The 22,108-nt window shown below is 48.8% G+C and overlaps 1 protein-coding gene across 1 annotated transcript in view; it reads left to right on the forward strand.

Moving 5' to 3' along the window:
- LOC144738515 (uncharacterized) overlaps nt 1-22,108 on the forward strand; it is an 89,009-nt gene that overhangs the window by 7,237 nt on the left and 59,664 nt on the right. Inside the window, exons 5-9 of the mRNA XM_078621529.1 lie at nt 5,941-6,057; nt 7,831-7,957; nt 8,203-8,378; nt 19,149-19,236; nt 21,096-21,283. Of these exons, the coding sequence (XP_078477655.1) occupies nt 5,941-6,057; nt 7,831-7,957; nt 8,203-8,378; nt 19,149-19,236; nt 21,096-21,283 (696 nt within the window). The remainder of the gene's footprint in view (nt 1-5,940; nt 6,058-7,830; nt 7,958-8,202; nt 8,379-19,148; nt 19,237-21,095; nt 21,284-22,108) is intronic.

A 22,108-nucleotide genomic window follows, 5' to 3' on the forward strand; every position in this document is an offset into this window, starting at 1 on the left:
TAACACTCACCCTGCTCACCTCACTGTGAACTCTGACCCTGCACACCTCACTGTGAACTCTGACCCTTCACACCTCACTGTGAACTTTGACCCAGCACACCTCACTGAACTCTGACCCTGCACACCTCACTGTGAACTCTGACCCTGCACACCTCACTGTGAACTCTGACCCAGCACACCTCACTGTGAACTCTGACCCTGCACACCGCACTGTGAACTCTCACCCTGCACACCGCACTGTGAACTCTGACCCTGCTCACTTCACAGTAAACACACACAGTGTGCATGCTGTGTGCACGGGCTGTGTGGTTTGTGTGCCTGCTATGAGCTGTGTGCGTGCAGTGCGTTAATTAATTTTGACCACCCTCTCCAAAGCCCCCATCCTCACCGTTTAATGTCTATAAAAGGTGATGATAAATTAAACATCACCAGCATCATTCTATAATATTTTTGATGCACCCAACATTCCATCGCATCTTGAAGTGTCTGCGAAATGGTTTAATACCCACAGAGCAATCCACGCAGCAACAGCCAACACTGCACAGAGAAACAATTACACAGCGCAGCACACAACACGATGCCACTCGCTTCCTGCTACAGCACAACAATGCCTAGCGCAGAGACGACGTACAATCCCCTCAGTGACACTCCCCTCAGTTAAAATCCCCTCAGTTACAATCCCCTCAGTTACAATCCCCTCAGTTACAATCCCCTCAGTTACACTCCCCTCAGTTACAATCCCCTCAGTTACAATCCCCTCAGTTACAATCCCCCCAGTTACACTCCCCCCAGTTACACTCCCCTCAGTTACACTCCCCTCAGTTACAATCCCCTCAGTTACAATCCCCTGAGTTACAATCCCCTCAGTTACAATCCCCTCAGTTACAATCCCCCCAGTTACACTCCCCTCAGTTACAATCCCCTCAGTTACACTCCCCTCAGTTACAGTCCCCTCAGTTACACTCCCCTCAGTTACAATCCCCTCAGTTACAATCCCGTCAGTTACAATCCCCTCAGTTACACTCCCCTCAGTAACAATCCCTTCAGTTACAATCCCCTCAGTTACAATCCCCCCAGTTACACTCCCCTCAGTTACAATCCCCTCAGTTACACTCCCCCCAGTTACAATCCCCTCAGTTGCAATCCCCTCAGTTACAATCCCCTCAGTTTCAATCCCCTCAGTTACAATCCCCTCAGTTGCAATCCCCTCAGTTGCAATCCCCTCAGTTACAATCCCCTCAGTTGCAATCCCCTCAGTTGCAATCCCCTCAAATACACTCCCCTCAGTTACAATCCCCTCAGTTGCAATCCCCTCAGTTACAATCCCCTCAGTTGCAATCCCCTCGGTTGCAGTCCCCTCAGTTACACTCCCCTCAGTTACAATCCCCTCAGTTACACTCCCCTCAGTTACAATCCCCTCAATTACAATCCCCTCGGTTACACTCCCCTCAGCTACAATCCCCTCAGTTACACTCCCTTCAGTTACAATCCCCTCAGTTACAATCCCCTCAGTTACAATCCCCTCAGTTACACTCCCCTCAGTTACACTCCCTTCAGTTACAATCCCCTCAGTTACAATCCCCTCAGTTACAATCCCCTCAGTTACAATCCCCTCAGTTACACTCCCCTCAGTTACACTCCCCTCAGTTACAATCCCCTCAGTTGCAATCCCCTCAGTTACAATCCCCTCAGTTACAATCCCCTCAGTTACACTCCCCTCAGTTACAATCCCCTCAGTTACAATCCCCTCGGTTACACTCCCCTCAGCTACAATCCCCTCAGTTACACTCCCTTCAGTTACAATCCCCTCAGTTACAATCCCCTCAGTTACACTCCCCTCAGCTACAATCCCCTCAGTTACACTCCCTTCAGTTACAATCCCCTCAGTTACAATCCCCTCGGTTACACTCCCTTCAGTGACACTCCCCTCAGTTACACTCCCCTCAGTTACAATCCCCTCAGTGACAATCCCCTCAGTTACACTCCCCTCAGTTACACTCCCCTCTGTTACACTCCCCTCAGTTACAATCCCCTCAGTTACACTCCCCTCAGTGACACTCCCCTCAGTTACACTCCCCTCAGTTACACTCCCCTCTGTTACACTCCCCTCAGTTACAATCCCCTCAGTTACAATCCCCTCAGTTACAATCCCCTCAGTGACACTCCCCTCAGTTACAATCCCCTCAGTTACACTCCCCTCAGTTACACTCCCCTCAGTTACAATCCCCTCAGTTACACTCCCCTCTGTTACACTCCCCTCAGTTACAATCCCCTCAGTTACACTCCCCTCAGTTACAATCCCCTCAGTTACAATCCCCCCAGTTACACTCCCCTCAGTTACACTCCCCTCAGTTACAATCCCCTCAGTTACACTCCCCTCAGTTACACTCCCCTCAGTTACAATCCCCTCAGTTACACTCCCCTCAGTTACACTCCCCTCAGTTACACTCCCCTCTGTTACACTCCCCTCAGTTACAATCCCCTCAGTTACACTCCCCTCAGTTACACTCCCCTCAGTTACACTCCCCTCAGTTACAATCCGCTCAGTTACACTCCCCTCAGTTACACTCCCCTCAATTACAATCCCCTCAGTTACACTCCCCTCAGTTACAATCCCCTCAATTACACTCCCCTCAGTGGTGTGGTCCTCACTGCCCCCGTGCTGTGGGGTCCCCCAAGGGCCCCCTGCTGGGCCCCGTCTCCCCCTCTCCGTGCTCCCTGAGTCTCCTCCCTCACCGCGCTGGTGGCACGCGGCCCGGCGCTGTCACGGACTCCCTGACCCAACCCCATCGCCACTCTCACCCGCTGCCTTCACTCGCATCTTGGGGCAAATTGACGTTTCTCCAGGCAAATGTTCACGGTGAAGTCCTCCTCGGCGGCAAAGACTCCGGTGCGAGCGCGCTCCTCATAACCACTGACAAGGCACTGGGAAAGAGGGTGCAGAGCCTCAGATTCATCATCACGTTTTGTTCTCTACACACAAAGCTCCACTCTGCCAGATCCCTTGCCTCCACCTTCCCTAGCCCCAGTGGCTGCTGAGACACTCACCCACCCTCACCCACCCTCACCCACCATCACCCACCCTCACCCACCATCACCCACCCTCACCCACCATCACCCACCCTCACCCACGCCTTCACCGCATCATGACTCGACTACTGCAACTCTCACCTCTACCTCCTTTCTGAACTCATCATCCACCACACCATCCCTCCGCTGGCTCCCAATCCCAGATCGATCTCCAGATCACACCCTCTCTCTTCAAGATCCTCCATGGACTCACTCTTATCATCCTCGCTCCTCTCATCTCACTCTACTCCCAGTCACGCACCCTCTGCTCACCAACAAGGCCTTCTGTTGAAGCCCCCAGTCAACATCTGCAAAGTGGGAGGCCGCTCTGTCCTTTGCCCCAGGGTCTGGAACTGCGTTCCTCCAGACGTCTGTGCTGTCAACCCCGTGCCCATGTCCAAGTCCTGGCTCCAGGCCCTCCTCTCCTTCTCTGCCCACGTGTGACGGTCTCTTAGTCTCTATTAAACTCTCCTCTCCCCATGATCCACACGAGCGCCACTTGGTTGTTCGCATCTGCAAGTCGTTACATGCATATTCTTAGGTTTTTTCGGTAAAGTCACGTAGTGTGTTTCTTTCTCCCTCTAAGCCTGCGTACTTCTCTACGCGTCTCCTTGACATGTAAATTTTGTCTCTAACCCCTCCCTCTCGCTGCCTCCGCCCCCCTCTGTCTATTTAAGGCCACCCCACAGAGACGATCACCCCTCTCTGTACCTGTGTTGCTCGCTCTATGTATCTTGGTGATATCTGTCTGCTTATATGTCTGTCTATTGTTTTCTGGTTAGATTTTATGTCGCTATTTCATTATACCTGATGATGATTGCTTGTGTTGCGATCGAAACGTCGTATGCTATTATTTAATTTATTATTTTATCTTTATACGTGACTTTACCGAAAGAACCAAATAATAATTCCTGCAGTCACGAAAGCTCCAAAATTAAGATTGAACCACTTCTACGGGGAAGTTCCAAGTTGACCTTTTTTCTCTCTCTCTCTCTGGGTTTTTTGTTCTCTCTCTCTGCCTGTATATTTAGTGTAATTTTTTCTGTCTACACTCGTTTTTTGTCGGTCTTAGGTTCTGCTCTGTCTGTGTGTCTCCGTTCCTCTTGTTTTTATCTTTTGTCTTTCTTTGGAATTTTCACACTTAAATTCTAACTTAGCAATCTTTGAAATACGTAATCGACCAGGCTATGCGTTAATTGTGTGTTGACCGACTCTCTGTGTCGTTTTACATAACATTTAGATACTTTGCTAGGTTATTTAATTTTAGTGTGTTTCTTTCTCCCTCTAAGCCTGCGTACTTCTCTACGCGTCTCCTCGTACTCATTGACATGTAAATTTTGTCTCTAACCCCTCCCTCTCGCTGCCTCCGCCCCCCTCTGTCTATTTAAGGCCACCCCACAGAGACAATCACCCCTCTCTGTACCTGTGTTGCTCGCTGTATGTATCTTGGTGATATTTGTCTGCTTATATGTCTGTCTATAGTTTTCTGGTTAGATTTTATGTCGCTATTTCATTATACCTGATGATGATTGCTTGTGTTGCGATCGAAACGTCGTATACTATTATTTAATTTATTATTTTATCTTTATACGTGACTTTACCGAAAGAACCAAAGAATAAAGAATAAAGTCACGTAGGTAAAACATTAAAATTAATAAAAGTAAAATAAAATAAAAATCACGACGTTTCGGAGGCAACACAAGCTTCCGTCTTCAGGTGGAACCGTCACAGCCACGACAGCTGTATGAGAGATTGCAGGAGCTACCACTCCGTTTATATAATGGTTGGAAAGGGGGGGGGGAAAGGGCCAAGTAAAGCACACTTTTTATTTATATGGTAAGGTGAGGCTTAAGACTAAGAATAGACTGCATAACAAAGGCTGAGCCTTTGTTATGGAGAGGTACGGTTTGTGACTCAACCTGTGACAAGGAGACAACCATTAAACATGGTAAACCTGTAATAGTCTATCAACTAAGTGTAGTTAAATCTTTTTTGCATGGTTAATCACATCTTAGTTGGCCAATCTTATTTGACAGACTATTACAGGTTATTTGACAGACTATTACAGGTTTACCATGTTTAATGGTTGTCTCCTTGTGACAGGTTGAGTCACAAACCGTACCTCTCCATAAGCTCCTGCAATCTCTCATTTACTTGATACAGCTGTCGTGGCTGTGACGGTTCCACCTGAAGACGGAAGCTTGTGTTGCCTCCGAAACGTCGTGATTTTTATTTTATTTTACTTTATTAATTTTAATGTTTTACCTACGTGACTTTACCGAAAAAACCTAAGAATATGAATCCTTGCAGTCACAAAAGCTTCAAATCTAGAATCGTTACATGCAGGTGCCGTATACAGTGATCGTATTTCAGGGAGCGCGCAGACACCATCCGGACATTTGGAACGCATTCACAGAAACGTACCACTCCCCTGCGGAGGCCAGGCCTTCAAACAACAAAAACATTCCTAGTCACACGGCCACCAGCACCAGTGACGATTATCTGAACCGGTCCTGGGCCTCCCCTAGGTCGACTCAAAATGAGTACTTGGTGCGGTGTGCGAACATCTCCACTAGGGAGACAAAGGCGGCCGGGCGTTTTGCTGGCACCACCCCCTCGTGTGCCATTCCGGCGTGCATAGGTGCTCGCAAACAGCACTTGCGCCAACAGTCTATTAAGGCTATACGGGGATCTTTGTCTTTGTGAGTACCAGTGAGTGTGTGACGCTGTCCGGTCTCACCCAGACTACACGCTCGAGTGGGGAGACATCGCTGTGAATTCCACTGTCACAGTGGGTGTCTCAGTGAGTGTGAGTGAGTGTGAGTGCCAGTGAGTGAATGTGAGTGAGTGACGCTGTCCCGTCTCACCCAGACTACACGCTGGAGTGGGGAGACATCGCCGTCCACCCGACGCGTCGCTCCGTGCAGAAGTGGCCCAAGGCCGGGGACGGCCTAATCTACGTCCCCTACAAAGTGTCCGTCGCCTTCTGTGAGTGGCCTCCCCTCCTCCTCCCTCCTACTCATTCCTTGTTCCGCCTGTGCCTTGTCCATCCTGTGCCTTGTCCATGCTGTGCCTTGTCCATCCTGTGCCTTGTCCATCCTGTGCCTTGTCCATCCTGTGCCTTCTCCATCCTGTGCCTTGTCCATGCTGTGACTGGAAGGTGACGAGATTGAGGGCATTCACATGAACAGAGTGGCTCTTGTCTAGAATTGAGCGCAGGGCCCAATGTAAATCAGGATGTAAATTATCATTCAGAGCTGTGCTCTGTGTGGATTGATAATCACGTGACTGGGCATGGAGGTGGCTGTGGCAAGCTGGTGGTGAGTGGAGAGTCAGGTACAGGGTTTGACCCTGAAGAAGAAACCCAACTCGGTGTCTTAGTCTCTGTGAGATGTCGCCTGGTTACTTGAATCCGCGTGAGAATCAAGCCACATCCCCCGCGTGCTGAATGATTGACATTACATTGAAATATCTGCAGCAAAATTAGGTTGTTGATTCACTAATGGTCATCCTAAGGGAGAAAGATGGCACCATGACTCATGATTGAAATAGAATCTGAAGATTAGTGGAGGAATTCTCTGCAGCTCTCTATAGGAAATACATCCACATAGCTCAGGAAGCAGACCGACTCTCAGATGAAGAGGACACACAAATCTAAGTGTCTATATACACACGACATCATCACGCACAGTGTTCTGTAACCAGGCCTCGAGTCATTGACTTACATCGGTCGTGACTCGTGATACACGCATGGCACCGTGCGTGTAGGAGCCAGTGACGTGCAGCGCGTACGCAGCGTGCGTGACTGTGATGGGAATGCCGCATTTGGGCCAATGGATCAGAGCAAGCGGTGCACACGACACGGAGAGCGCAGAGCAGCACTAGGGAGGCTCGCGTCGCCACCGCGGATCGTGGAGATTCCTCACGTCGCCGGGCGGGGGACCGCGGGGCTGAGATTTCGCTCACGCAGGGACTCCGCTCAGGACTTTATCTGAAGCGGTGCCACTCACTCAACACAGCTTGATTAGACATTAGAAGGGATGGATACCAATTTGAAAGGACAGATAACGATGTTTGTTCTCTATCTGCTGTCAAATACATGCAGTGGAGACCCAAGAAATGAGTGTTAAGTCAATAACTTAAACCAAACTATTTTTTTATTTTACCAGGTCAGGCCCACTACGCTTTTCAGCTCTTTGTCATAAGTGACCTGGTCACAAATTATAGCTCAACGAAGTGGTTTATGATGTGAAAATGTATCGTAGCCAAATACTCTAAACTCATGTTTCTAAACGTAAAGGGAAAAACCAGAGAACCCAGAGAAAAATCCATGTGACTATGATAACATGCAAACTCCAAATATACAGCAGGCGTCAGGGTCACGATTGAAGCCATGACCTCCTGTATACCAGGTGAGGCATTTAACATCGCCATCGGTGGTGCCGTTAAACCAGTAGTAATTATGATACTAATCTAAAACGACCAGATTACAGCATCTCACCAGCAGTGGCCATGAAAGAAAAGCAGTTCTCAATGAACGGCAAGTTACTGTCAACTCAAATAAAGCAGTGCCGTGGTTTGAATGAGCGACGTCTCTTGCTACCGAGTGTAAGCGCAGGGAGAGGCGGAGGAGCGGTCCCACAGGCCTTCCCCGGGGAGCCCAGCGCCGCCACCACTCACATCGCCGCCACAGCAGCATTGGTTGCTCTCGGCATGAGTCCTTTGCACGAACGCCTCTCACGCCCGGCGTGTGACATGCAGACGAGCGCGACGTCAAGAAGATCGAGGAGGCGGCACTGGAGTTTGAGAAGAAAACATGCGTCCGGTTCATCCCTCGCCATAAAGACTCTAAAGAGGCCGACTACATCTACATCCACGCACGGGAAGGGTAAGACACGGACAATGCAGAGGCACGGCTACACAGTTATTACAGAGCCAGACACTAGCCCAGAGATGGTGGAAGGATTTCGAGATTTCAAGAGCTCCTGTGGGGCTGTAAAACTGCTGTCCACTGCTCACATGAGAAGCCTGTGCTGTCATGTGCCGGAAGCCCATGGCTGGTGCTCAGTGACTGTGGAGGTTTGTGTGGTGAGTGAATGGGGCCCCGTGCTCAGGCTGAAGTTGTCGCTGCAGGAACTGGTCATTCCTGGGCCGTCAGGGCGGAGACCAGGTGCTCTCCCTGGAGCCTGGGAAGGTGTCCAAGGGTGTCGTTCTGCACGAGTTCATGCATGCGCTCGGCTTTCACCATGAGCACTGCCGCAGTGACCGTGATGCGTACATCAACGTCTTGAGTGACAATGTCAAGCCCGGTAAGGAAGACCAGAAGCGTTACCTGAAGTGTGTTATATGTCAGTATTCATACAAGAGACTATACGTCATAACAGCACCGCACACTAAACTTAAAAACAAACTAAGTCAATCGTATCATATAAAGCTGGCGATGCCTCAAGTCTCCGACCATATTTAACCATAATCAGGTCACGCCACTAAACACATGTTCCTGGAAAGCTCCAGTCTGTTTGGATCCCATCCATAAAATAGTATAAATCTGTGTGTCGGTCAACATGAGTTACAAAAGGATACCTCAAAGTTTATGTTACATTGAATATTTTTTGGACATTTGTTCAGTACAATGTACAACATTGCATTTATTAACGCATGCAACTAATTCTGTATTGCAAAAAGTGTTATTTAAAACTGCACGTGATTCGAGTCACAAGGATCCTTGGTAAATTATGATGCATTATAAAATGCTGCTTCTTCAACAAGAGGTTTTTTGAATGCCTTGTAGACCTGAACAGCTGGGCTGGATAGGGCATTGATACCCGTCAGACAATCTGTGTTCCCTGCACCAACCCGCTCTGACCAGCGTGGTGCAGTTAAACCATGGGCACCAACAGCTCTAAATCCATCAGCTATGGCATTTGTTGAGATGCTTAAGGATCAAGGAGCTTTGAATCACTGGGTACAGGGCACCTTCTGGATTTGACCATCTGTGCGTATATATCTTTATCCAACATTGATCAGTGAATCGTCACGTTTTGATGTTAAATGTAGTCTTGAAAATTATTTAACCTTTATTGGTCAGAATTTGATCAACTCTTGTAAATGTGGTAACACAGTCAGGCGTTGGAGTGTTATCGACCAAAAATTTGGCATGGAACAAATTAGATTGTAGGAACTCTAAGTGAGTGTAACTCACGTGCTCAGAACAACAGGAACATGAGCTCCCTCTCAACCTCTCAACCTCTCATGGAGACATGGCCTAGCCTACAGGACATATGGACTAGCCACGCCGAGTCTCTCACTCGGCCTGTACAAAGTCCCTCCTTCCACTAATCACTTGGGGCTGTGATCTCATATGCAACTCATATGCAACCACATCATTACACAGCCATCCAAGCTCTCAAAGAAGAAAACAAATTCGAACCAGGATTTTTTTTTTTACAAAAAACACTTTTGAAAATGGAAAAATCCACACTAAGATTAAATGAATTACTAAATTTCATATTATAAAAAGAGAAGTCGGACAAGATGATAAGCTTTCAAAGTTATTCAAGGTGTCATGGGACCTCCCTTGCCAGTGTCAAAATATAAGAATAGGTTTTACCCTTTATTGCAATACAACAGGTGTTAAGATGTTAAAACACCAAACAGAAACCCTTTGCAAGGAATCATGTCTGCATTAACCACATATACTTGTGGTGAACATGCATACAAAAAAACATGCTCTTTGAAAAGTATGTGCTTGAAAAATTAAGTATACCTCTCAGATAACCGGCATGTTTGATTAACCAGCACCCTCCATTCCACAATGATGCTGGATAACAGAGCTTCTGCTGTAATTTTATAATGTTTTGGTTCATTTGAAGCCACGCGACACATGTCAATGCCTCTGTGAATCATAACAATTTAAAATAATTTACAGAAACTCAATGTTACACGTAGCGGCAAGAAGATCGGCTCGGGACATAGCACTCTCCGGCAAGACGAGGGGCGGTGGTATTTGTTTTTACACTAACAGTGGCTGGTGTGTAGATGTAACAGTGATCCTGCAACATTGTTCTCTGGACCTGGAATCATTTTTTATAAACTGTAAACCATTCTACTCGCCTCGCGAGTTCGCGTCGCTCATTTTGGTCGGAGTTTATTTGCAGCCGGGTCCTCAGGTTAAAGAGGCCCATCGCATGCTCGCCGACCAGATTCTGAGTGTGGAGCGAGCAAATCCGGATTCCCTGGTTATCGTACTCGGCGATTTTAACAAAGGTAATCTCAGCTACGAACTCCCCAAATACAGACAATTCATTAAATGCCCTACCAGAGAAGGGAACACTCTGGATCACTGCTACACGACGGTCAGTAGAGCCTACCACGCCGTCCCCCGAGCAGCACTGGGACACTCTGACCATGCCATGGTCCACCTGATTCCTGCATACAGGCAGAAACTAAAGCTCTGTAAACCTGCTGTGAGGACATCTAAACAGTGGACCAGTGAGGCTATGGAGGATCTGCGGGCGTGCTTGGACTGTACTGACTGGGATATGTTCACGACTGCTACCAATAGCCTGGATGAACTCACAGAGGCTGTGACGTCGTACATCAGCTTCTGTGAGGACTGCTGTATTCCAACATGCACCAGGGTGAACTTCAACAACAACAAGCCCTGATTTTCAGCAAAGCTCAGAAGGTTGAGGTTGGAGAAGGAGGAAGCGTTTCGGAGTGGGGATAGAGACAGATTCAAATAGTCGAAGAACAGGTTTAGCAAGGCGGTGAGAGAGGCTAAACGACTGTACTCAGAGAGACTAAAACATCAGTTCTCTGCTAACGACTCTGCATCTGTTTTGAGAGGGCTCAGGCAGATCACCAACTACAAGCCCATAGCCCCCCACACCACTAACGACTCCAGCCTGGCCAACGACCTGAACGAGTTCTACTGTCGATTTCCAAGACAATTGGACTGTCCTGAACTACCCCTTCCCACCCAAGAGGCCTCCCCCCTCCCCCCACTACAGAGATGACTCTCTCAATTCAGGAGGGAGAGGTTAACAGACTTTTCAAGAGGCAGAACCCCCGCAAAGCAGCTGGGCCAGACTCTGTCTCTCCAGCGACCCTCAAGAACTGCGCTGACCAGCTGTCTCCGGTGTTCACCAACATCTTCAACACCTTACTGGAGACATGCCATGTACCAGCCTGTCTCAAGTCCTCCACTATCATCCCTGTGCCCAAAAAGCCAAGGCCAACAGGACTTAATGATTACAGACCCGTCGCCCTAACCTCTGTGGTAATGAAGTCTTTTGAGTGCCTGGTGCTGGCACATCTCAAAGCTATCACAGACCCTCTCCTGGACCCCCTGCAGTTTGCATACAGAGCTAACAGGTCGGTGGACGACGCAGTTAACATGGCCCTCCATTTCACCCTACAGCACCTGGACTCCCCAGCAACCTACGCCAGGATCCTGTTTGTGGACTTCAGCTCTGCTTTCAATACCATCATCCCTGCCCTGCTTCAGGACAAGCTCTCCCAGCTGAACGTGCCCGACTCCACCTGCAGGTGGATCACAGACTTCCTGTCTGACAGGAAGCAGTGCGTTAGGCTGGGAACACAAGTCTCTGACTCCCGGTCCATCAGCACCGGATCTCCTCAGGGCTGCATCCTTTCCCCTCTGCTCTTCTCCCTGTACACCAATAGCTGCACCTCCAGTCATCCGTCCGTCAAACTCTTGAAGTTTGCGGACGACACCACCCTCATTGGGCTCATCTCTGGTGGGGATGAGTCTGACTATAGGTGGGAAGCTGACAGCCTGGTGACCTGGTGTAGCCAGAACAACTTAGAGCCTAATGCTCTTAAGACAGTGGAGATGGTTGTGGCCTTCAGGAAGAATACAGCCCAACTCACTCCCATCACCCTGTGCGACTCCCCAGTCAACACTGTGTAGTCCTTCCGCTTCCTGGGCTCTATCTTCTCCCAGGATCTCAAGTGGGAACTGAACAGCAGCTCCCTCATAAATAGAGCACAACAGGGGATGTACTTCCTACGGCAGCTGAAGAAATTCGACCTGCCAAAGACAATGATGGTGCACTTCTACACAGCCATCATTGAGTCCATCCTCACCTCTTCCATCACCATCTGGTACGCTGCTACCACTGTCAAGGACAAGAGCAGACTGCAGCTTATCATCCGCACTGCTGAGAAGGTGATTGGCTGCAATCTGCCTACCCTCGAGGACCTGTACACCTCGAGGACCCTGAGGCGAGCGAGGAAGATTGTGGCCGACTCCTCCCACCCTGGATACTCCCTGTTCCAGCTACTCCCCTCCGGCAGAAGGCTGCGGTCCATCAGGACCAAAACCTCACGCCACAAAAACAGTTTCTTCCCATCCGCTGCTGGCCTCTTCAACAAGGCCAGGGGCTCAAACTGACTTTAACACTCAAACTGACTTTAACACTATATCTGTGTAATGTAGTAACTCGGCGGGAGACGACTTCACGGGTAGCACACTCTTTATTTCACCAACTTCGGTTCACAGGCGACTAACACCCACTGTAGTATCTCGGGTGACTAACACCCACTTGGTTACTCGGGTGACTAACACCCACTTGGTTAACCGGGTGACTAACACCCACTTAGCTACTCGGGTGACTAACACCCACGTGGTTACTCGGGTGACTAACACCCACTTAGCTACTCGGGTGACTAACACCCACTTGGTTACTCGGGTGACTAACACCCACTTAGCTACTCGGGTGACTAACACCCACTTGGTTACTCGGGTGACTAACACCCACTTAGCTACTCGGGTGACTAACACCCACTGAGCTACTCGGGTGACCAACACCCACTTAGCTACTCTGGCGACTAACGCCCACTGAGCTACTCTGGCGACTAACGCCCACTGAGCTACTCGGGTGACAAACACCCACTGAGCTACTCGGGACACACCCTGCCGGGGTGTCCGTCTCGACTGTGGGTCCCCCAGTCCCGACCCACGTGGGCGTCGAACCACGGGTCCCACAGTCTCGCCTCCGAGCCACACAGGGCCCCGGTCCCTACAAGGACAGCGGGACTAGGGGTCTCGGGGCACTATCTCTTCAACCCCGTCTTCGATCTTCAACTGGTTAACAACCCCGAGTGCTCTCGCGTGTCCCCCTTTATACCCCACCTGCGGACGTCGCTGAGAGCACCCATCCTATTTGACCAATCACTGGGCACTCGCTACGATCCTGTTTTCCCACATCTCAGCGTGCCTCACCACCCACGCCGCGCCGCCCCGTCATCCGTCACTCCCGGCGCGCGCGTCCATACCACGCCCACAACGCGTGCCCAACCCCGCACCCCGTGCCGCCCCGTGATCCATCACTGTCACAGTCGGCGCGCGTCAACACCACCACTACATCTGCATAACGACACCCTGCCATATTTGCACTTTGTTACCCTATTTGCATTTTTGTAATTTTATATTGCATATTATAGCTATTGTATATTTTATATTTTATTTTATTCAATTTTTACATACTTTAGCTCCTTAGTGTAGTGACAGAGAAAGGTCACTACTGTGTCGGCCCGTACGAAGGCTGGGGGCCCCAAGGGGGTGCCTGGGGGGTCACGTGGTGGAGGGATCCGGACCCTCCCAGAGGTGGGGGAAGTGAGGCGTGTCCTGGGAAGGGAGGCGTGGCCTGAAGAGAGCCAGCCACGCCAAACCAAATATAAGCGTGGTGTGAACGCAGAGCGAGGCTGCTGTTGTACTGTACTCCAAGGTGAAGACATCTTCGGTCGTCAAGTCCCGAGTCGTCGTCCTGGGCCAGGCAGGCCGTTGCCTGCCTGGTCCAGTCTGTGTCGTGTTCCAGAGTGTTAGTGAGTTGAGGAAGGTGGTCACCACCTCATATAGAGTGTTATATTATTTACCGTTTAATAAATAGTGTTGCCTCCAAGTTGCGTGTGTGTGCACCTAATTTGAACCTACTACATTTGGTGTCAGAAGTGGGGTAAATAAATATTGCTAGGTGTTATCCTAGGTAAGTAAAATGGGCACACGAAAAACAAATATAAAACTCACCTGGACGCCTTCGTACAACGGGGACGGTGTGACGACCATCCTTCTGACAGCCCCGGGGATGGCAGCCCCGGTGACAGAGAGAGAGAGATGGCGCTGCACGCGGAGCGGCGGGACTGTCACCACACTGCTGCTTCGCCGCCATCGGGAATGGAGCGACGGAGCCGCGGGGAGAGGACACCATCGTCACTGCGGGGGCTGGCAGGGGAGGCCCGGCCATGCGGGCCACGGGGTTCCCGCCATTTCGGCGGCTGGTCGGGGCGCGGTTCCCGCCAAAGCGCCGCTCCCGCCATTTCGGCGGCTGGTCGGGCGCGCTTCCCGCCAAAGCGCCGCTCCCGCCATTTCGGCGGCGGGAACGCCGCTCCTGCTGCTGAAATGCCGCTCCCGCCGACATCAACGCCTGCGAAGGGGGAGTTCCACACGTTCGGGTGGCGCCCCCGTCTTCTGCTCGAGCACGAGAGGGTGGATGGGTTCGCAAGAGCAGGCCGTATTCATCATGCAAGATTCTTTGGGGCGTCCCCGTGCTCCACCTTGCCGCGCTCCGCTATTTAAAGGTTGCCAGGCGAGTCGTCACATGACAAGCACCCGTCCCCAAGAAAAATAATAACTTCACCCATCTTGCGTGCGCCGGGTTGCGATCGCGGGTGTTTTTTTTACTCGCTGGGTTGCGGAGCGTGTTCGTCCGGTTGTGTGCGTGATAAATTGACGCGGCGACCATGGGGGGTTTCTGCTTGTAACAAGTGTTGTTGTTAAATACGGCGTCGAGATCGGTATCTTCTGGGTGTAGTTAATGATTAATTCGTGTTGGTGTCCCGAGCTCCGTTGATATCCTGTATGTTGCCGTGTTAATGACTCGTGTTGTTACATCGTTTTGTTGCGAAATCGCCGTTGTTATTGTGTATACTGTATGGAGTTTCGCTCGTGATTGCCACGTGTAACTGTAAGAAACTTTGATCGTCATTTTTGCCAAGGTACAGACCGTATGGAGCTTTGCTTGGAATTGTTAACAGTGTATGGACTGTTGGGTACTTGCTTGTGATTATTTACTATGTACGGATTGTCTGGAGTAGTGATTGTGTGTGTTGCCATGTGGGGACTGGATGGAGCATTGCACCAAATGATTGACTGTACGAAATTCATATACTGCATATACTGTATTAATCAATTCGGCAATTCTTGGGGTTTGTGTATTGTTTTTTGCTCTCAAAATTCGAATGCCCTGAGTCCCATGGTTAATGTTGAAGGGGTTTTTCAAATGACAGGTTCGGTGTGTTTCAACCTCACTGGTTGGCTCCTGTCCGTTGTTGCACAGATGATGTATTTTGTGCGGGAATGCCCCTTGTGTTCTACATCGATCGGGGGTGCGTTTCTGTTAATTGCTGTCAAATTGCGTTGCTCTCTCCACTCGGTTGGTACAGCTGCATGCTGCAATGCGAGTCTCGGAGATGATGTGTACGGATACGGGATGTGAGGTGTTTTGTTGTGACCATTGAATATTCGGGATCGTCACAAATTGGGCGTACCTGTTCGGCATTGGATCAGTTCTGTGGGGGATCATAATTCAAATCGTATGTGTTGTGATGGTGTTAAATTGCGATGGTGACATGCTGCCAGGGATTTGGAATTGTGGTGCTGGCTGTCACTTATCTTGGGGCGCAGATCCTGGTCAGGATGGCCCAGTGAGAGTTGTGTGTCTAACACGAACATTGTGGTCCCGTCATGCTATGGCTGACGGCTTGACCTGACAGCCCGGAGATTGAAACACTCCGTGGCATGTCTAGCCTAGTGGGTTGTGCGCTCACATGGCTCGGAGAGTGTGGTCCCGTCATGCAATGGCTGACGGCTTGACCTGACAGCCCGGAGATTGAAACACTCCGTGGCATGTCTAGCCTAGTGGGCTGTGCGCTCACATGGCTCAGAGTGTGGTCCCGTCATGCTGTGTCTGACGGCTTGACCTGACAGCCCGGAGATCGAGACACTCCGTGGCTTGTCTAGCCTAGTGGGCTGTGCGCTCACATGGCTCAGAGAGTGTGGTCCCATCATGCTGTGTCTGATGGCTTGACCTGACGGTCCGGAGAGTGAGACACTCGGAGGTGCGTTGAAACAGTGGGCTGGAGATTCGTAAGGTTCAGGTGGAGTTGTCCTGTTACGTTGGGACTGTATCCCTCAGTTGTTAGGGTGCATGTTGTGCAATGAGTGAACGATGGGTCGTCTCAGCTCGGTCGGTACAGTTATATGCTGCGATGCGAGTCTTCGAGAGAGACTGGCTCGTCTCAGCTCGGTCGGTACAGCTATATGCTGCGATGCGAGTCTTGGAGAGAGACTGGGTCGTCTCAGCTCGGTCGGTACAGCTATATGCTGCGATGCGAGTCTTGGAGAGAGACTGGGTCGTCTCAGCTCGGTCGGTACAGCTATATGCTGCGATGCGAGTCTTGGAGAGAGACTGGGTCTCAGCTCGGTCGGTACAGCTATATGCTGCGATGCGAGACTTGGAGAGAGACTGGGTTAAAATCCCACCGATATGGCCGACGCGTGCTGCTGGTTGTGACGCCGCGTCGGAAAGGCAGTGGGGTGGTAACATGGAAATTCCCCCCCCGATATGGCCGACGCGTGCTACTAGTTGTGACGCCACGTCGGAAAGGCGGGGGGGTGCTAACGGGTGACTGTCATTGCATGCGTGATTCTAACGGGGGAGGGGGCTGTGCTGGAGCGTAAGTGGGTTAGCCACTTTTCATGTATATTTGTTGTTAATTCCCCGTTTTCTATGCGGTTCCCTTTTACCCTCGTCGATTCTGTATATATTACGTGATTGTATTTCTTATCGGTCGCCGGTCATTTATTGATGTTGTTGGTTCGGAGGCACACCTTTTCGATGTTTCACAGTTGTGTTACAGCCGGGGACGGCTGTGTGTTTATACAGGGGGGGGTGATGTAGTGACAGAGAAAGGTCACTACTGTGTCGGCCCGTACGAAGGCTGGGGGCCCCAAGGGGGTGCCTGGGGGGTCACGTGGTGGAGGGATCCGGACCCTCCCAGAGGTGGGGGAAGTGAGGCGTGTCCTGGGAAGGGAGGCGTGGCCTGAAGAGAGCCAGCCACGCCAAACCAAATATAAGCGTGGTGTGAACGCAGAGCGAGGCTGCTGTTGTACTGTACTCCAAGGTGAAGACATCTTCGGTCGTCAAGTCCCGAGTCGTCGTCCTGGGCCAGGCAGGCCGTTGCCTGCCTGGTCCAGTCTGTGTCGTGTTCCAGAGTGTTAGTGAGTTGAGGAAGGTGGTCACCACCTCATATAGAGTGTTATATTATTTACCGTTTAATAAATAGTGTTGCCTCCAAGTTGCGTGTGTGTGCACCTAATTTGAACCTACTACATTAGTATTAGTTAGACTCTGTACCTTTAGTATAGTTAGACTTGTACACCACTTATTTAAGATTCCTATATGTTGAATGTATGCACCTTCCTGCCAAAGTAAATTTATTGTCTGTGCGAACTTTGATGGCGAATAAAACCCTTTCTGATTCTGATTCGGATTAGGACCTCCAGATTTTTTAACTTCTCTCTCCCATCTGTCCTGGCCTTGACTTGGACTAGGCGTGCTTCTTGATTATGCATTCTCTGCTCTTCTTCTCTGCCATTGTTGAACTTGCCTGCTATTCCCACCATCACCACCCTCTTCTCTCCCTCGGCCACTCTGTGGTCTCTTTTCTGTGCCAGTGATGCGAGAGGAACATTCTCATGGCTGGTACTGTCCACGACCTGCGCCTCAAGATTTTCCACTCAGCAGACCCCGGCTCTTCTCTTCAGACATTTATTGTCATTGTCTTGCTCAGAAGCAACTTCCCTGACCTGACCACCTTCATCTCTAGCTGTCGCTTCTATCAATGAAGCATCGTGTTCTGCGTAGGAGTGCTCCAAGAGACCTTCCCCTACAGACACAATCATCGTCTTTGTCAGCTGCCTCACCACGAGATGCCTCTTGACTCACTTTTCACAATGAGACGCGAGCAGCGTCTGGACGAGGTGGTGCCACTTGATCACCCCGAGCTGTCACGTGACTCCAAGCACCCAGTGGCAGCAGACCACGTGGGGGAGGGGACGTGCGAGGGCTTTTCAAACTAATATTCTTTATTTATAAAAAGCCAGAACCCTGATGGCATGCTAACTCTATCATTAATAATAATGAGCGGATGAAGTCACTCTACATGGAGCACCCTCCCCTCATTAATAATCATGACTGAAACATTTTTTTCGATTGAATATTTCAGATTTACTGCAATACACCCGTCCTTGGACGGGCTATAGGCTAGTCTGTAAATAAATGCTGCGGAAACTGTGGATTGTGGCTGATGGTGGTGATAGCTATACGGCAGCTTTCATTGCATTACAACATTTCTAACAATATGCAATCTATACAACGAACACGTTACTTTTTTACGCCTAACACAACGTTACCATAGTTAACGCAGCAACATCTTAATTCACTTGTGTTCATTTCCACTGTAGTAACAAGGTTCTGTGCGCTATTAATATAGCAATATGCATATATCATTAAGATACAATTTTGCAACCTTTCTCTACATTTCAATAAAATTGCATGTCTAATGTTAATACTCTGGAGTGTAGTGCATGTCTTGGGAATTGGCGCCAAATGTGTGCAGTGCCACACCTGGGAGGCTCGTGTGCACGAAAAGTGAAGTAGAAAACGCGTGGGGTAATTCCGCACTGGGACATCACGGAAACGGAGTCGGCCGCATGCTGACGAGCTTGTGACGTTACGGCTTTGTCTGCCGCAGACTCTACATAACTCACGAGTCGGGGAGGTGACACTTTCATTGAGTGAACAAGAGTGTGGCTCAAGAAAACTGTCGTGTTAAACGGCCCGGTGATTCCGTCACCCATTACGAGACTGACTTTTGTCTCACCCATACCAGACACCACACTGAAGGTCACGCACACTGATGGAGATTTGTATTGATCACATTTAAAAAGTATAACATTACTAACTCTTAATATTTGACACGTTTATTTTCAGAATGGGTGGATGCCATTGTGAAGAAAACATCGCATGAGCACAACCTGACGACCCCCTACGACTACAGCTCCGTCACCCACTACGGCATGTACGTCTCTCTCCGCTGGGATAGTCGTGGCCAGCAGGGAGGTCGAGCAGGTCCTGCCCTCTCAACACCGCTCCAGACGATGACCATCGTGGGTGCCCAAGAGCGAACAGTAATAAACTACTATAACCTCCTTCGGCACTATGGTGGCAGTGTCACCAGATAATCTGCAGCAGGCCTGATGCACAGAAAGGCCAAATTGATGAAATTCCATTGGCTGCAGGTAATAGTGCAGATGCAGGTTCTGTGGATTGACTGATTAGAGTTCCTGATACCTGAGTCAACTTTGCTCCCTGCTATGCCCCTCACCTTTGCTTGGGACAGCCGACAGCTCACTGCTCAGTATTGCCCCATTCCTCGTTTCGATGCTGAAAGGCCACCACCAACTGCTCCATTGTGTTTGTCACAAGTGCAGAGGATGATCGGGACGTCACTGATATCAGACAAAACCCAGATCCACTCAGTCCAATTCCCCTTTTGATCCACACCAGTCTCCTGCTTCTGAATTCCATTCTTGTGCATGTCAATTCCTGTAGGCTTGGCTGCACAGGAGCTACTCGTTTATCCAGTAGCTGTGTGGAATGCAGATCTCCACAGCCTCACTTGAGATAATATAGCTGCTGTGTTTAGTATTACTTTCTGCATTGCAATCATGCCCTGTTTATTACACTAGCTATGTGTACAATACAGCAGGACAACTGCTGATTTAGCTGATTTAGCAGTTGTCCTGCTGTATCGGTTCCGCCTGATGACGGTCGCTTGTGTTGCGATCGAAACGTCGTGATTTATTTTATTTTATTTCTACCTACTTGACTTTACCGAAAGAACCAAAGAGTAGGGATAACATTAGTGGTGAGTGATACTCTATTCACCAACCATTACTGTATGGTCAAACAAACCTCACCACCTACTTGACATGGGAAGGCCTGTATAGGGGCCGTCCATATATGACGTCACGCCCCTAGGGGGGGGAGGGGGGTCAGACATTTGTGACGATGTGTGACGAGGGGGGGAGGGGGCGTTTGAGAAATGTGAAGTCACATCAAAATGCGCAACTTCAAATAAATATTAAATTAAATAGAATTGTTATAACAACACTAATTTTGATTAATTTTCATTAACTATTTGATTATTTAAATTTACTAAGGTCACCTTTATTTATTTCGTGAAGGAGCATTTTGCTTCTCAATAGGAAAATGGAGAAGCATAAATTTTGTACATTTTTTGAATGATTGTTTTAAAACATTTTGATTCTAATGATTCTACCAGGGCTTTTAATTCTGTGGAATGAATGTGATTGTTATAATTGTACTCTCCATTTTGCTTTGTTCTACTACAAAGTTTCAAGTATTTTTTTATAGTTATAATTACTTTTAATATTTTATAAGATAATTGCAATGTAACATTCTGAACATCTGCAGTTTTAGTTAGACGTTGAATATTTTCAAGTGAATTTTATGCTAAATTTCAGCTTTCCAACGCCTCCTTTTTAATACATATTTTCTCCTACAACACCAGAGTGCAGTGCCACATTAAATACGCACTATAATGACAATAGTTTAAAGTGATTTGAAGCATGTTTTATTTTAAAAATTAAAATATGGTTTGGGGGGCGGGGGGCAGAGCTTTGTGACATCATATTTGAGGGTCTGACTTTTTGTGACGCCGTGTGACGAGGGGGGGAGGGGGGTAAAACATCGGCCAAAATCGCATGACGTCATTTATGGACGGCCCCATACCGCAGCAGTTTACATGAGGTTAAAATCATAAAGAATAATGTGCACTCATGCCAATGGGTCAAAGGATGTTGTTTCTCAGTGTTCACTCGCGTCATGGCACGTTAACAACCTCGGTGTCCCCAGCTCCGCCGGCTCCAAAGACGAGTACAGGCTGACGATGACGCCCAAGGACACAAAGAACATGCGTCGCTTTGGAGGGAGCCACGTCCTGAGTGACGGCGACGTCATGAAGATTGGGAAGATGTTCGGCCTTGACGTGGCGGCACGGGAACCCAGAAACCCAGCTCCAGCCCAGACGCACCCGGTCAGAGGTGAGAAACTCATGATTGCATTGACCTAGAGAGACACAAGTCACAGGTAGGATCAGATACAGGTGGGATGTTCATCATTACATTGATCTATATAGATACAAGTCACAGGTGAGATCAGATACAGGTGGGATATTCATCATTACATTGACTTAGAGAGACACAGTGCACAGGTGAGATCAGATAGAGGTTCAAATGCCAGTGTGAGATTCCGTTTTACAAAAGCTTTCCATCTTGCTCCTCTTCACCTCTTTACGTCATGATTTCGATACTTTCTTCAAACATTTCCATAGATATACCTCATCTGATTTCAGCTGCATCCTCCCAGCAGTTATTTAATATATCACCATTTTTGTACTTGATTTTTATTTTTCATTTATCTTGGGTCTCACTTTATAACTTTTCTTTTAGTTTTTCTATCATTTCCTATGACTCTTTATCAGTGTTTGTTATATTGAATGTCATTAACAAGTCTGAGATTATTAATACTGTCCATTTGTTTATTTACACTTTCTCCCATTCAATTATCATAAAACATCTGCTAACGTTGCTGTGGAAAGCATTGGTGATGGAGTATTTCCTTTCCTGAGGCCTCTTCTGATTTGTATGTTGCCACTCTCTTCGTGAAGTCCCATTGTATGATTTATTTATTTGTAAATGTGTTTTTTTGTAAAGACCTTGGTTTGTGAAATCTAGGATGACTGATCTAGTTTCCCCTGATTCAAATGTATTCTACGAGTCTAAAAATATTGAACTCTGCATATGACAACCAAATCTCAGGGCACGTGTGTTTAAACAAAAATCACAATGCATGGCAAAAAAAAAGAT

The sequence above is a fragment of the Lampetra planeri genome, unplaced genomic scaffold (genome assembly GCF_965212315.1).
Source record: "Lampetra planeri unplaced genomic scaffold, kcLamPlan1.2.h2 scaffold_103, whole genome shotgun sequence".
NCBI classification, from domain to species: domain Eukaryota; kingdom Metazoa; phylum Chordata; class Hyperoartia; order Petromyzontiformes; family Petromyzontidae; genus Lampetra; species Lampetra planeri.